The sequence below is a fragment of the Colletes latitarsis genome, chromosome 10 (assembly GCF_051014445.1).
Source record: "Colletes latitarsis isolate SP2378_abdomen chromosome 10, iyColLati1, whole genome shotgun sequence".
In the NCBI taxonomy this organism is placed as follows: Eukaryota; Metazoa; Arthropoda; class Insecta; order Hymenoptera; family Colletidae; genus Colletes; species Colletes latitarsis.
The window spans coordinates 28,718,424-28,735,368 of NC_135143.1; the positions used below are offsets into that span (position 1 = coordinate 28,718,424).

The 16,945-nt window shown below is 34.8% G+C and overlaps 2 protein-coding genes across 5 annotated transcripts in view; one reads left to right on the top strand and one right to left on the bottom strand.

Moving 5' to 3' along the window:
• The window catches only part of LOC143346841 (BRISC complex subunit FAM175B), a 36,174-nt gene that overhangs the window by 18,120 nt on the left and 1,109 nt on the right, over positions 1-16,945 (bottom strand). The window contains exon 1 of one of the 2 annotated variants that reach the window (XM_076775360.1): positions 7,648-7,875. The exons of the other annotated variant lie outside the window; for it this stretch is intronic. The gene's annotated coding sequence lies outside the window, so the exon portion shown is untranslated. Of the gene's footprint in view, positions 1-7,647; positions 7,876-16,945 lie in introns of those variants that run through there. 2 annotated transcript variants of the gene reach the window in all.
• Positions 1-16,945, top strand: part of Hex-a (Hexokinase A) — a 47,904-nt gene that overhangs the window by 10,265 nt on the left and 20,694 nt on the right. The window contains exon 1 of one of the 3 annotated variants that reach the window (XM_076775358.1): positions 15,231-15,547. The exons of the other annotated variants lie outside the window; for them this stretch is intronic. Within the exon in view, the coding sequence (XP_076631473.1) occupies positions 15,503-15,547 (45 nt within the window). The 5' untranslated portion in view covers positions 15,231-15,502. Of the gene's footprint in view, positions 1-15,230; positions 15,548-16,945 lie in introns of those variants that run through there. 3 annotated transcript variants of the gene reach the window in all.

Sequence of the window (16,945 nt, forward strand, 5' to 3'; positions counted from 1 at the left end):
AATCTATTGTGACATTATCGGGTTAATGAAACTATTCAGCGGAGGAAACTTGTTCGTAATTCTTCCGTATTCGGTAATAGTGACATTCTATCGCTTGAGCCAGTGGTTCTCAACGTATTCCCCCCCAGTGGGTCACATTTTACGGTTTGAAATTTTCTATGCTGTTAATTCGATCGCCTAAAAATTAAAACGAACAACGATAACGTGAATTGGACTTTGAAATTGTCTAATTAACATAAAACTAACGCGACCGAATAAATTCTATATTTTTTTTTTTCGTCGAGCAGTGTTATCGACTCAGTTTTTGCGAGTACGTTCCATCCCGTGTTCCGTGGTAAAAAGTTACACGTTTCTCGCTTCACGGTCGTTGAAAATGTGGTAACCTCCTGTTATTTGTCTCGCGGGTCGAATTGGATGGCCGCCGTGCGGTTCGTTGCGCCCGCCATATTGCAATCCAAAGATGGCGGGCAATTTTCCATTCGCTTCACAAATTGGTGAGAAACACCGACTTCGACAACGACGAATCTTTCTTCGCGTATTGTTAAGCGTGTTTGCATTGCGTTTACAGGGTAATTGACAGGCGTCTGTCAATGCTTCGAGAAGGGGTCATAAAAAAGAAATTCTTATTCAATTCCAGTCGACACAACATGATAACGTGATAATGCTTCCGTGACCCTCATTTATATTAAAAATATTTTCTTTAAAAAATAATCAATGTCTGCAGATACACACAATATCAGTACTGTTGCCATTTTTATATCTACGCTGTGACCCCTATAATTACGAAACGGAGGCCAATCTTCGTACATTGACTTACCAGAGTCCGGTCCATACTACCATAATCTAATTAATGATTCCCGCCTTATCAGCGAGAACGATTAACGAATAATACGAGTAATTAGAGCGAATCTCATTAGACACGATTGACTATTTAATCATAAATCACGATTATATTTCTGATCATGATTGAAAAAAATAAGTTGATAATTATATTCATACAGGGTGTTTGGCCACCCTTGGAAAAAATTTTAATGGTGGATTCTAGAGGCCAAAATAAGACGAAAATCAAGAATATCAATTTGTTGATGAAGGCTTCGTTAAAAAGTTATTAATGTTTAAAGATTCACCAGTATTGAATTTTTTTCTCGAAAATGAGCAAGATTTCGGGGGTATGTCTATTCACTAAAAATCATTGCAATTGACCCCCGCAACCGATAATAATTTTTTTAGATTGTTTCCAAACTTTTCAATTTCGTCGAAAAATTTGTCTACCTACTCGAATTTTTTTCTCGAAACTGCGTAGGTTTTCAGGGGTATGTCTGTTCATCAAAAATGGTTGTAATTGACCCCCGCAACCGAAAATAATTTTTCTATATCGATTTGGAATTTTTTAATTTTGTCAAAAAATTTCAACAACTATTCGAATTTTTTCTCGAAAGTGCGTAGGATTTCGGGGGTATGTGTAATGACCAAAAATGATTGTAATTGACCCCTGCAACTGAAAATAATTTTTCCAGAACGATTTGAAATTTTTGAATTTATTTGTTAGTAACTTTTTAAGAAAGCCTCCATCAACAAATTGGTATTCTTGATTTTCGTCTTATTTTGGCCTCTAGAATCCCCCATTTTCCCAGGGGTGGCCGAACACCCTGTATTTTGACTTGTAAAATATTGTTATGGTACAATTTTTTAGTTATCTATTTCGTGTGTTCATTAACATCGTTTGACAGTGTGTATCGATAGAAAATGGTAATGAAGGCGTGAAAGTAGCGAAATCGTGACGATGATCTTCATGAATTTCACCAGAGACCCTGAAATGCACAGTCTGCGTGTATCTACGTGTCCTAGCTCACGTAACTATCGCCTTGAGATCGAGAACGCTTACTCGGACACGTACTTGACACCGTGGACGAAGGTTCTTCTGGTTCTATGAGAAATCACTATTCTCTAATGTGTAGGGTTGCCACAGGGATTATTTCAGATTTTCAACAACATTTACACAATCTCTTATTAGCAAAAACCTACTCGTTGAATGCCATATTTAATATTTACTAATTTTTAATCGATTACGAGTGCCATACTTGATGCATAAATGTTCTTAACAGAGGTATGCTTTGACTAGTAGCAAAGTCCAATAGTGTTTACTAAAGAAATTTGGTGTTCTTGCAATTCTTTAGCCAACATCAACAAAGAAAAAAAATCTCGTCGCAAGTTATGTATATTTGTGCCGCTATTGTAATATAGCTCCAATTAGCGCAGAACAGTGTATTGTCCTAACAAAAGGCACAATAGGGTGCAGAATAAAGAGTCAAACAGAAAAGACCAGACATTGATTTACATAAATCCTTTATCTTCCCAATTATACTTCTCGCGTTAATATTTGGTAAATAAAGGTACTACGGTATTAAATATTTTTATATTTACTATATTGGTTATCGCAACTTCCTCTGTTCGATGGCGATAAAGTGCGGATGTGTAAAAGTGTCGGGGACGAAGGCCGGTCCCCATTGAAAGTTTGCCGACGACGCGTCACGATTTATTATTGTGCAAATGTGAAAGACACCGAGGACAAACGAGATTGACACGGTCCGAAGGAACACTTTTATTGGCCACCGTTTACGTTTCGTCTTTCATAAATTAGTTTCCATCGATTTTAAATCCAATTTTCTTTGTAAATAAATGAAATGAAACGCAAATGATTTAACATCACAGATGTACAACATAGTTTAACTTTATTGATGTTAGATTTTTCGGTTCTAGATTTGGTTCGTCTTCAGTGACAATGACCTAAATAATATGTGGAACAAATATTCAGGCCATTGTTGCTGAAGGTGGTCCAATCCTAGGATCGAAACATTCAGCATCAATAAACTTAAACTGCATCGCATATCTATGTCGCCATATTATTTGTTGGTTATTTCAAAAATATGTGGTTACCGTTATTCAATTAACTGTAATAAAACAATAATAGGTTAGGTAGGCGTTTATAGGTTAGTAGGTTTTATAGGTTAGGGTGCTTGTCAACGCGATTCGTAAAACTGGGAGTTTATATTTGAATTATGTAAAGGTCCACGAATAATGATGGCTACTTTTTCTAGTTTCTATAACTTTCTTATTATGAAAAATGCAAATGAACTGCTCGACGTCGAAAGATCCTTTCACCCTAGGGAAACATTTTAATGGGGGATTCTAGAGGCCAAAATAAGACGAAAATCAAGAATATCAATTTCTTGACTGAGGCTTCATTAAAAAGTTATTAACGTTTAAAGATTCACCAGTATTAAATTTTTTTCTAGAAAGTGGGTAGGATTTCGGGGGTATGTCTATTCACCAAAAATGATTATAATTGACCCCTGCAACCGAAAATAATTTTTCCAAAACGATTTGAAATTTTTTTCCCCCGTCGAAAAATTTCACACCTTCTCGAATTTTTTTCTAGAAAATGGTTAGGATTTCGAGGGTATGTCTATTGACCAATAATGATTATAATTGATCCCTGCAATCAAAAATAATTTTTTTAGAACGATTTGAAATTTTTTAATTTTGTCGAAAAATTTCACACCTTCTCGAATTTTTTTCTCGAAACTGGGTAGGATTTTGGGGGTATATCTATTCATAAAAAATGATTATAATCGACCCTTGCAATCAAAAATAATTTTTTTAGAACGATTTGAAATTTTTTAATTTTGTCGAAAAATTTCACACCTTCTCGAATTTTTTTCTCGAAACTGGGTAGGATTTCGGGGGTATATCTATTCATAAAAAATGATTATAATCGATCCTTGCAATCAAAAATAATTTTTTTAGAACGATTTGACATTTTTTAATTTTGTCGAAAAATGTCACACCTTCTCGAATTTTTTTCTAGAAAATGGTTAGGATTTCGAGGGTATGTCTATTGACCAATAATGATTATAATTGACCCTGCAATCAAAAATAATTTTTTTAGAACGATTTGAAATTTTTTAATTTTGTCGAAAAATTTCACACCTTCTCGAATTTTTTTCTCGAAACTGGGTAGGATTTCGGGGGTATATCTATTCATAAAAAATGATTATAATCGACCCTTGCAATCAAAAATAATTTTTTTAGAACGATTTGAAATTTTTTTTCCCCGTCGAAAAATTTCACACTTTCTCGAATGTTTTTCTAGAAAATGGTTAGGATTTCGAGGGTATGTCTATTGACCAATAATGATTATAGTCGACCCTTGCAATCAAAAATAATTTTTTTAGAACGATTTGAAATTTTTTAATTTTGTCGAAAAATTTCACACTTTCTCGAATTTTTTTCTTGAAACTGGGTAGGATTTCGGGGGTATATCTATTCATCAAAAATGATTATAATCGACCCTTGCAATCGGAAATAATTTTTTTAGAACGATTTGAAATTTTTTAATTTTGTCGAAAAATTTCACACTTTCTCGAATTTTTTTCTCGAAACTGGGTAGGATTTCGGGGGTATATCTATTCATAAAAAATGATTATAATCGACCCTTGCAATCAAAAATAATTTTTTTAGAACGATTTGAAATTTTTTAATTTTGTCGAAAAATTTCACACCTTCTCGAATTTTTTTCTCGAAACTGGGTAGGATTTCGGGGGTATATCTATTCATAAAAAATGATTATAATCGACCCTTGCAATCAAAAATAATTTTTTTAGAACGATTTGAAATTTTTTAATTTTGTCGAAAAATGTCACACCTTCTCGAATTTTTTTCTAGAAAATGGTTAGGATTTCGAGGGTATGTCTATTGACCAATAATGATTATAATTGATCCCTGCAATCAAAAATAATTTTTTTAGAACGATTTGAAATTTTTTAATTTTGTCGAAAAATTTCACACCTTCTCGAATTTTTTTCTCGAAACTGGGTAGGATTTCGGGGGTATATCTATTCATAAAAAATGATTATAATCGACCCTTGCAATCGGAAATAATTTTTTTAGAACGATTTGAAAAATTTTTTTTTTCGCTGTGAAATTTCACCACTTACCCTAATTTTTTTCTCGAAGGGGAGTAGGATTTCGGGGATATGTGTAATGACAAAAAATAATTGCAATTGACCCCCGCAACCGAAAAGAATTTTTCCAAAACGATGTGAAATTTTTGAATTTTTATTGTTAATAACTTTTTATCGAAGCCTCCATCGACAAATTGGTATTCTTGATTTTCGTCTTATTTTGGTTTCTAGAATCTCCCATTAAAATTTTTCCCAGGGATGGCCGAACACCCTGTATAGTGATGCTCCTCGTGATGTGCAGGAAGGAAAAGGCGCGCGTGAGGCTACACACGTATCGTGTTCCTATTTACCGATCGCATTCTTTCGCTGTTGGATGACGAAACCCGTGCTCGGGATACGAAACGCGTGAATTTACTGCATTTAATTCTTCGAATTGTATTATTTCTGTATCGTACGCTAACAGTAAGCGGAAAGTTATTTTATACGATAGCCGCTGGGTAATTACGCGAAGACTATGTTGCAAGGAGAAAAAACAATTTGATGATTAAATCGTTCCGTCTCGAGAGACTGCATGCGATAATACTGAGACCGAGAAAACGAAATGTACACTTTTCATTTTATAATTTCATTTACGATATTATGACAAGAAAAGTGTATTAAAGTTGATTATATTTTTTTGAAACTGTCAACATTTCTAATCGCTTGTACATTTAATGTTTGCTCAAGAAAATCCAAGATAGAGATCGAAATGACGACAGACGATTAGAATAGCTTAAATTAATCTGCTCCGTTACTATCCAACAAATACTCGAGCAATTGAAGTTGGGTAACTTTAATCCTGTATAAATTCTCGTGACTCAATAGTTACATAAGCGTTATTAACATTTTTCAACTCAAATTTAATCCTATTACCCATAGATGATAATATCGATTATGGCATTAAAGCAATAAAGTGATTTAGAATCTATTTACACTATTTTACGATTTCTAAAATATTATAACTAGGAGTTTGTATTTATTAAATTTAGAATATTCTGTTCTTAGTTGATGTTTTCTAGAAGTCGAATTTTGTTGGGGTGTAATTTTAATTCTCAATGCTGTTAGAACACTCGAAAAATTCAGATTATAGAATTCGCTACGATTACAAAATGGATACTGTTTTAATTAATCCTATCTGAGAATGAACGATATTGTTTATCATTCGCATAAACGATATTATCTGTATCAACGTTAATTCGCAAGATTAAAAAATTGAATGAAATCATTTTTGTTTTTTAATCCTCCCAGAGATAAATTTCAGAGAAATAAATTTTTCCATGATCAAGTACTTGTAGTAATCCCTAATAACATGAATGTTTGAACAATGGGGCAAGATTCATTTGTTCGACGATTTCATTGTACGGTAAAATTAAAAACGAATAAAATAAATTATAAAGAGTGGGAAAATGAAATAAAGTAAATTATGAAATTATGCTACGGTGTTCGATAATTGTTAAATGTTTTTTGGGAAACTTTTCCTATAAAATCCCGAATTTTCGTAGTTTCGGAAATTAGATTCGATTGGCAGGCGAGCAAAGACACGAAAACGATTTAAAAATGTGAGGTTATGTAACATCACGTGACACTAGTATGTACCGTGCAACCTCCATCGCGTATTTGGAGGTTGAATGCGCCCGTGTGACGCTATAATAACGTGTTTCCTGCTCCAATCGTTTTAATCTCTTCAGAAATGATAATTATTTAGTTTGACATAAGCAAGAAGTATGATCGATGAGGTCTATCAATCTTGTGTTTGAAATCATTGGGAAATTTTAGGTTATGTAGAAATAATTCGACTTTCCGTTCAGTACTGAACGTTGCACTGTCTTTTCGATTCTTATAACTGTTCGATCGATCTTGTGTTGTTTGAAATCGTTGGAAAATTTTAGGTTATGTAGAATTTGACTTTCTGTTCAGTACTGAACGTTGCACTGTCTTTTCGATTCTTATAACTGTTTCGATCGATCTTGTGTTGTTTGAAATTATTAGGAAATTTTAGGTTATGTAGAAATAATTCGACTTTCCGTTCAGTACTGAACGTTGCACTGTCTTTTCGATTCTTATAACTGTTTCGATCGATCTTGTGTTGTTTGAAATTATTAGGAAATTTTAGGTTATGTAGAAATAATTCGACTTTCCGTTCAGTACTGAACGTTGCACTGTCTTTTCGATACTTATAACTGTTTAGATCGATCTTGTGTTGTTTGAAATCATTAGGAATTTTTAGGTTATGTAGAAATAATTCGACTTTCCATTCAGTACTGAACGTTGCATTGTCTTTTCGATTCTTATAACTGTTCGATCGATCTTGTGTTGTTTGAAATCGTTGGAAAATTTTAGGTTATGTAGAATTCGACTTTCTGTTCAGTACTGAACGTTGCATTGTCTTTTCGATACTTATAACTGTTTAGATCGATCTTGTGTTGTTTGAAATCATTAGGAATTTTTAGGTTATGTAGAAATAATTCGACTTTCCATTCAGTACTGAACGTTGCATTGTCTTTTCGATTCTTATAACTGTTTCGATCGATCTTGTGTTGTTTGAAATTATTGGGAAATTTTAGGTTATGTGGAATTAATTCGACTTTCCGTTCAGTACTGAACGTTGCATTGTCTTTTCGATTGTTATAATTGTTTCGAATACCTGGTGTCGATAGATTTTATAGCAGTAGGGGGAATGACACCCACTGTGCGTCGACGATAGGCGTTGAAAAGTCACATGCTCGCGCGGAAACGCCGTTTCCTAGAGAGATGTTGATGACATCAAGAAAAAGGGATCGACTGTTCAAGCCCTCGCCTGGCGTCGACCAATCGTACTGCGCCTTGCGTTCCCTCGCTGAAAGCAGCTGATTGTTGCGTCATCCCTTATAAACTCTCCTCGGTTGTTGCGTGCATTAAGCCTGCGAGTTTCATGGCTGACGCAACGAGACGTCAACGACTGAGGAAATTGGCAATACCCGCATTTTCTAACCGCCGCCATGTTCGCGTTTGCATGCATTAATCGTTCCTTCACCCATCGGATATAAAAAATTCTTTCTTTTTTTCGAACTTGTACTATTCACAAATTCTTTATTAACTGCCACGTCAACCACATATGGATGACATGATTTACCACTATGAAACTAAAAAAATTAATTCTTAAATTAAAACGCCAAGGGAAATAAATTCGAATAGAATTTGTGAATTTTAACAGTGTTACGAAAATAAGTACTGAAACAAATTTTAGGTTATGTAGCCTACAATGTTAAACAGAACTATGCAGTTAACCTCAAAAATTACACAATATTTAAATGCATTTGAATACCGGTGAAAAAAGGAATAATTTTTTTAAATATCCTCAAAATACTATAGCTAAGATTTAACGTGCTCACATTGCGTGTGGATCAGTTTACACAATTACGAGATTTCGCGATGTATTAGCAACGTTTATCGCAGTTAATGTGTTTGACCGATAATTTCGTTTCGCGAGCCGTGATTTCAATAAACCGGCGATCGGATTCTGCGCGTTAACTGCGCTTCTTTTTACTGGTTCAAGCTGTTTATCAACATTGTGTAACCGTGACTAATTATACGTTACACAGAATAGTCACGCACTACATAACACGTTCCCCGATACGTTTCGTTTCTTTGTCGTCAGACGTTACGGTGGACACGTGCAGGAGTTGTTTTGCGTAGGTAGAGCGGTTTAAGAAGGAGGGTCAGCTTGAATGAATTCTCGAGACGAAGAATCTAGGGGAGTCCCCTTTAATAAGATTTTTTTCCACTTGGATAATTTAAGAATTATACAGTGTTTAGCTACCCTTGGGAAAAATTTTAATGGAGGATTCTAGAGGCCAAAATAAGACGAAAATCAAGAATAACAATTTGTTGATGGAGGCTTCGTTACAAAGTTATTAACGTTTAAAGATTCACCAGTATTGAATTTTTTTCTCGAAAGTGCGTAGGATTTCGAAGGTATATGTAATGACCAAAAATGATTGTAATTGACCCCAGCAATCGAAAATAATTTTTTTAGAATGATTTGAAAATTTTTTTTTCACCGAAAAATTGTAGCACCTTCTCGAATTTTTTTCTAGAAAGTGGGTAGAATTTCGAGGGTATATGTAATGACCAAAAATGATTGTAATTGACCCCCGCAATCGAAAATAATTTTTTTAGAATGATTTGAAAATTTTTTTTTCACCGAAAAATTGTAGCACCTTCTCGAATTTTTTTCTAAAAAGTGGATAGAATTTTGTGGGTATGTGTATTCACCAAAAATGATTGTAATTGACTCCCGCAACTGAAAATAATTTTTCCAGAACGATTTGAAATTTTTGAATTTAATTGTTAGTAACTTTTTAAGAAAGCCTCCATCAACAAATTGGTATTCTTAATTTTCGTCTTATTTTGACCTCTATTATCACCCATTAAAATTTTTCCCAGAGGTGGCTGAACATCCAATTCTGAACAGTTTGTTATGGGCAGGGAAATGGAAAATATGCAGACAATTTTTAAAGAATGTTCTCTATCGTTTTTCAATGACGATTTAAAATATTTTACAAACTAACAAAACTTACTTCGTCTCGGTTTTTTAACAATTTCTTCAAGGTGAAACGTCGCGGAGAAGAGCAATTAGCACTTAGCTTCGTATCGCGCGTATTTCTATGAAGAAACTCGGTAATAATCGTGACTCGCAGGAATTTCATTATTACGCGTGTTTTATCGACAACGATTCTAAACTTGATGTTATAACTATGAACAGCTGTTGCAATCGACGGTGTATCGGATACATGCTAGCGATCGCGAATCGTTCGCTTTCACTGTTCGTTCATGCTCGTGTTCACCATCCATTATAATACAAACAACGAGAGAATCGTGCGCCATTCGAAAACACAATGGACGGAAATACATATGTATATCGCGTGCCTCGCGGAAACTATAATATAATCTCCGGAGGATACACGCAGCTCTACAGGAAAGACTATTATAATAATCAATTCGAACCGATCGATGGTAACAAGGAAAATATAATTAATTTATTATTAATTTCTTAAATTAACTTTTTACAACCGGGAAGTGGGATGATTCTATGTAAACAAATGAATGGACCGTTTATTTTGAAAGTGATGCAAATCCATTGTCTTTTGTTTCGAGAAATTTAAAACTTAGCATATCTGTCGATTAAAAAATATGAGGTAATTATGTCAAGTCTGGCAATGTTTCTACTAATTTATCGATATGTAATTTGATTATATAAATTTGTTTTAGGCGAATTTATTTAAAATAATGTATATTTACGAGCTGCAAGTGGACTTACACCACATTCGTAATTGATCAATTGTAAAAATCATTTAATTTCTGTTATGAAAAATTAAATATCACTTAAATTTTGTTTATCAATAATAAGAAATAAAATAGGAGTAGTATTTTTCATTTTGAATGTTAATTATATTGATATATTGTTAAACTTAACATAAGATATAGGTATTATTTATTTATGTTCCTCATGTGGCTGTGTTTTAAAATACCCCAAGGAAAAATTTTAATGGGAGATTCTAGAGGCCAAAATAAAACGAAAATCAAGAATACCAATTTGTTGATGGAAGCTTCATTGAAAAGTTATTAACGTTTGAAGTTCCGCCCCTACTGAATTTTTTTCTCTAAAATGCGTAAGAATTCGGGGGTATGTCTATTCACCAAAAATGATTGCAATTAATCCCTGCAACTAAAAATAATTTTTTCAGAATGATTTGAAATGTTTGAATTTAATTGTTAATAACTTTTTAACAAAGCCTCAATCAACAAATTGGTGTTCTTGATTTTCGTCTTATTTTGGCCTCTAGAATCCCTCATTAAAATTTTTCCCAGGGCTGACCTAATACTCTGTATTAGTAACAAGTTGCTTCTGAATGAAACGATCATGTAAAAATGTAACTATTAAAGTAGCTAACTCGATTTTTTTGGAAAATGGACTTACGCCACTTTCAAAATAAACGGTCGAAATGAAACAAGGAAAATACAGTTTGTTTATTTTCCAGATAATTGAATTTTAAATTGCATACAGATTAGTTTAAATGTTTTAAATCAAATCCAGTACTTGGAGCAATTTATCAAATTTCACAACTATGTCTTGCAAAATATTTATCATCAATTGGCTTATCTGCGAAGGAAACGTTCGAACCTACTACGATATAATCGCCTGATACTCGTTTTCATTTGAAATTCACATTTTTTTAGATTTTGACAAACGTTCGTTCGATTAGTCCATAATTAGTGGATCATCGAGATCATCGAGGTCATCGAGATCTGTTTCAAACTGAAATCGATGAACTCGTCGTTTTTGTTCGAACGACAAACAGGTCAGGTTAGGTCATTGTAATGCCGATGTTGCATTATTCTTAGTAAATAATGAATCATCAGATTCACAGATGGAATATTTATTATTATTATAAATGTCACATTATTATATAATAAAATTATTATGTAATATCAACCACCTAATTAATTTACATTTCGTTTCATTATTGTCGTCGATCGTTGTACTGTAAACGATTGACGCATACTCGATCGTATAATATTATACTACATTAACATTTCATTCCATCGACGCGAGTATCGATTATCGAATTATGGTTTTCATTTATTATACGATACTTACGAATCTATAATTACACGCTGGACATGTTCGATCTAAAATGAGAATAAATTTCAATGAATTAAATAAAAATAATTAATTTTTAATTGTAAAGAATAATTTTTGATAAAAATACTACTTCATTGATCAGCTTGAAAAGGAGAAACAGGAAGACCGAGCACGATAAAAGATTTTAGTAATCGTCGACAGTCATTACTCGGTACAGTCGAACGAAATGTTAATCGCTCGAGTATGTGTTAAAGAGTATCTTTCAGCAAATGATATCGTACATCTTATCGAATTTTTTGCGAAAATGACTTCCATATTCTTGGTACTTTGAACGTCAATAACAATAATGATAAAAGAAGGGGGCTCGAGATTGATAATAATGCTTTTCCAAGTTTTCGCCATTCATCGCGGCGATAACATTTACGCACGTAGCAAGATCGAATTTCTTTAGTAAAATTGAACGCAAAATATTCAATTTCTTTTGCACGTAATTCTCGAATGTTTCCAATTCGTCGTTCCCGAGAGTCGCGGAGATGTCGAATGATGAACGACAATGAGCAAACGAGGCCTTTTGCACTCGTCGCGGCGACACAGCAAACAAACTATTTAACTGCGTTAACCTATAAATAAATAGCATTTATCTGAACGCGGAACGATGGTTTAATACTAGCTTTATGGCATTATTAAATTCGTAAGTTGTGTATATTATCTAGGCCGAGCAGAAACGAGAAGAACGAGCGGTGCGATCTCGTGCACGTGTCTCGCAATTGGAAAATTTTCAGACCGCGAACGAACGTGTCGGGGAACACGATTAAAACAATTGATAAGGGGAAACTAATGTCGTCGATGTTTTATAAATCTATCTAATCGTGAAGGTTAATTACGCACGAATCTAATCGTGGGTCAGTTTCGTAGAATTTTCCTTTTCCGCGGAACAGTTTTCCGAATGTGTCCGACGATGATGAAACCACGCAAATCTCGCGAACAGTAGCGCAATGGAAACGCGTCGCGTGATGCAACGGTTCCGCCGAATTCGTCCCGCTGGAGGAATCGAGTGACCTTTACGCCCTTGAGAGGACGAGCCTCCGTCCAGCTCACGGCACATTCACCGATAATGTTCCTCCGCTCGTAACGGAGTGTACGAGTGTGAGAGAGTCTGTTACCCCCACTTATCTCTGAACCCCCCACTAGGCCAGCCAGAATCCAGTGCCGTAACACGCGTCGACGAACACGAAACACCTATCGCGCAACAACTGTTGAATTTTCGCAAAACGTTTCATCGTATTTCAGTTTTATTTATTCGTACTCGTGCATGCAGGAAATTCGTTCGTGACTAGGCTAAGCACAGTGATAGAACAAAATGGCGTTCACGCAAGTTGGATCTTTCACTCGAATCCAAACTGTCGATGATTTGCTCGAAACAAAACAATTGTTGTAATTTATGAACTGGAATGTACATCGAACCATAAAAGCTTTCCTGTCGAATGTTTTCGGTCTTATCAGGCTGTATAATTTAGCAATATTAATTGATTTAAGATAGCGTTTGGTTCTTTATCATTGGCTGGTATCTTTTCGGACTAACGAGTGATTTTTGTAACAAAATCTTTATTGTTTCATTTATTATTTATATCGTCGATTCACGGCTATTTTAAATCAGAACTTCTTATTGGAGCGAAACTTTAAACAGTTCGAATGCAAAAACAACTGTCAGCAACTATCTAATTAGATAACTTTATCGCGGCGATCTTGCACACATAATTTTAGCCAGTCATTCATCATAACAAATGCTTAACGACAGTTTCATCGTATTTATTATCAAATTCCTCACACTTCATCAATCAAAATTCGATGATACTCCAAACCAATTAAACTATTTTCAAATCGTCGAGTCAGTTCTACGAATTTTCTGAATCTGAATTCGAACCTTCCTTCTGAAGTAAGATAGGTAAAAGAAAAATGGGAAAAATTTTAATGGGGGATTCTAGAGGCAAAAATAAGACGAAAATCAAGAATACCAATTTGTTGATGGAGGCTTCACTAAAAAGTTATTAACATTTAAAGTTTCGACTTTACTGAATTTTTTTCTCGAAAATGCGCAAGATTTCGGGGATATGTGCAATGACCAAAAATGATTGTAATTGACCCCCGCAACCAAAAATAATTTTTCCAGAACGATTTGAAATTTTTCAATTTTATCGACAAATTTGTTCCTCTTCCTGAATTTTTTTCTCGAAAATGCGTAGGATTTCATGGGTATTTGTATTCACTAAAAATGATTGTAATGGACCCCCGCAACCGAAAATAATTTTTCCAGATCAATTTGAAATTTTTTCTTTTCGTCGAAAAATTTCACATCTTCTCGAATTTTTTTCTTGAAAATGGATAGGATTTCGAAGGTATGTGTAATGACCAAAAATAATTGTAATTGACCCCCGCACTCGAAAATAATTTTTCCAGAACGATTTGAAATGTTTGAATTTAATTGTTAATAACTTTTTAACGAAGCCTCCATCGACAAATTGGTATTCTTCATTTTCGTCTTATTTTGGCCTCCATAATTTCCCATTAAAATTTTTCCCAGGGGTGGCCACACCCTGTATATGAAACATTATTAAGGGAGACATCACTTGTCGTTTCGTCAGTGGGTCGTCCGTCTATTTTGTGCCTCTATTCGTCCAACCGCTTATTCAGCACGTTCGTCCATGGAGGTGTGTACTTAAAGGTGCGTTTTCACATGAAATTAAAAATCGTGATGTTCGTTACCATCATATCGTGACAGTTTTATCCTAGGCGTATTCACGATTTTAATGTTACGACTCTGGGTGACAGTCGGATTATGACAATGTCAAGTTTGAGTTTACGCGGCAACCAAAGGAATGACATGCGGAATGTCACGACTTATTGCTAGTATCAGGTAAAAATGCACCTTTAAATACGCGCGTGGAACAGGTATTCTTCGCGCATGTGCGGCAAAAAACAGTTACGTACATAGTCAACAGAGAGCCCCATTTCACGTGTAAGCATTTTAAAAAGAATCACGTTTTACTTATAAATTATTCTGTACTGTTTAATAAATGAAAACTAGTGTTGGACAAAAGTTATTTTCAATGACGAATAGAATTAATTAATGTTCGTAACAATCCATTTGTTCCTTGAATTATTCGTTATTTGTGAATCTATACTGATTTAAGTAAGCAAACGTTGATATTCCTTATTGGAATGAAAGATTTATTCAAATAAAGTCCAACAATGGTACACGTGACCTCTAATAGCCAGTACTATGAGCTATACTAAGTCTATCAGACCCCGATAAGCGGGTAAGTCAACTAAAAGCACAAGTGAGTGTAAAATCACAAGTGTCAGTATCATGCCATGAATTTCAGGACCGAGATCTACTTTCTAATTATTTAGGAGAATTGTTCAACCATGTTCCATTCATTTTCCACCAAATTTTTAATGATTTCACGCAATTACCAAACAGGGGTTCACACGATACCCGTTTCCGCACGGACTGATGCACTTTACTGATGCGTTTCTCGAGGCGCATGCGTGAAAAATACGTCACATCTGGCAACATTCGACGTAAATAACCTCAAATGCCGTCACTGGTCGCAGTCGCGATATAAAACTCGTGAGATACGGTTAAGGATAGTGAGTCGTACGTCGCTGCTCGAACGCGAACATAGTAATTATCGCGCGGCGCGTGGTTACCCTGCGTCTACAAGCCCGTCGAAGGAAACCGGAACTCGTGTGTCATTCCACGAAACGTGCTGCGTCGCACGTTTTTTTTTTCGTCTACCCGGTGTACGTGAACGCGTTAAACACGAAGCTTCCAGAGAGCAACAGCTCGGGGTGCAACGACGAGGGGAGTGCAATGAAAATGTCGACGATATCCTCGAGTAACATGATTAAGCAGGAGGTGAGACGAAGATCGTATACTCCGTGTAACGGAAGACGTGGCCTCCGAGTTCGCGACAGGAATCCCATTAACGTTGACGGCTTTTTCTTTTATTTCTCGTGTAGAATGCACGCTCGGGACGACGCGGGGAATTCCTTCTGTTTATAGAATTCGTTCGATCATTCGCGAGGGCACGATAGGGGTGTGTTTCTCCTTTCGACTCGCGGCGTCGTCGCACACGAGCTGTCGGTTCCGAAGCGTGCTCGGCGGATAAGAAATACCGCGATGTACGTTTTTCGTCACAGACCAGGTGGTATTTAATTAGAAACGTGTTCAACAGTGCGAAATGCCACGACGACCGTATTTTCTTTGGTAGCCGAGCAATGGGATTCCGACGGGTGATTAAACGTGTGGTTCATTATCGACTGATACAGTATTGGACAAAAATATAAGACATTTCGAAAGTTTCAATATCTTTTGTAATTAAAAGAAGAAACCGTACATTTTATATATCTCAACCGTTCAGTATCGTCAAAAATGTTTTCGGTAACTTATCTGTTCTATCTGATTCGATCTACTTCATTTAAGGGGTTACACCACCTTCACAGGCTCAAAACAAGCGGTATTTTCACAAATTTTTTAAATTAAAATTTCTTAAACGTTTGAAAACATATTTTTTTATGTTTGCTACGCTGGTGTACGTGATAATTCGAAAACCCCGGAACCCGTAAATTTCATTGTTGTTGATACAATGAGAATAGGAACATAGTTCATCTTACGCCTATTTACATATCGTTGCAGTGAGCAAAAACAAGTTTGTGCAGTGAGATATACGTCATAGATGCATTAACTGGCACATTCGGCGAATCAATGTAACGAACATTTAATTTGTATAAAAAAAATTATTTACACGAAGTAACTTTTGTCTGAAAAGTTTTTTACTTACGGAATGTTTAATATAAAAAGAAATGCCAATTTTTTGTTCGATGTCTTATAATTTTGTCCAATCAAAGTAGCTTATGCTAATACTTTTTTCTTCAACTTTTTCGCTGCACGTCCTTCAAACTCAAGAATCACATATGCAAACATATAAAACGTACAATATTTTCCTTTGAAATATAGAATATACAGGGTTATAATATATACATTCAATTTTCATTGATCAGATGAAAATCAAATAATTTTATCTTATTATTAAGTAATTTTTTTATACGTATTAACTATTATTATGATAATTTTACTGTATTTTATAATAATCTAATGTACATTCAATTTTCATTAATCAGATGAAAATCAAGTAATTTTATCTTATTATTAATTTTTTCGGCCACCTCAGGGAAAAATTTTAATGAGAGATTCTAGAGGCCAAAATAAGACGAAAATCAAGAATACCAATTTGTTGATGGAGGCTTCATTGAA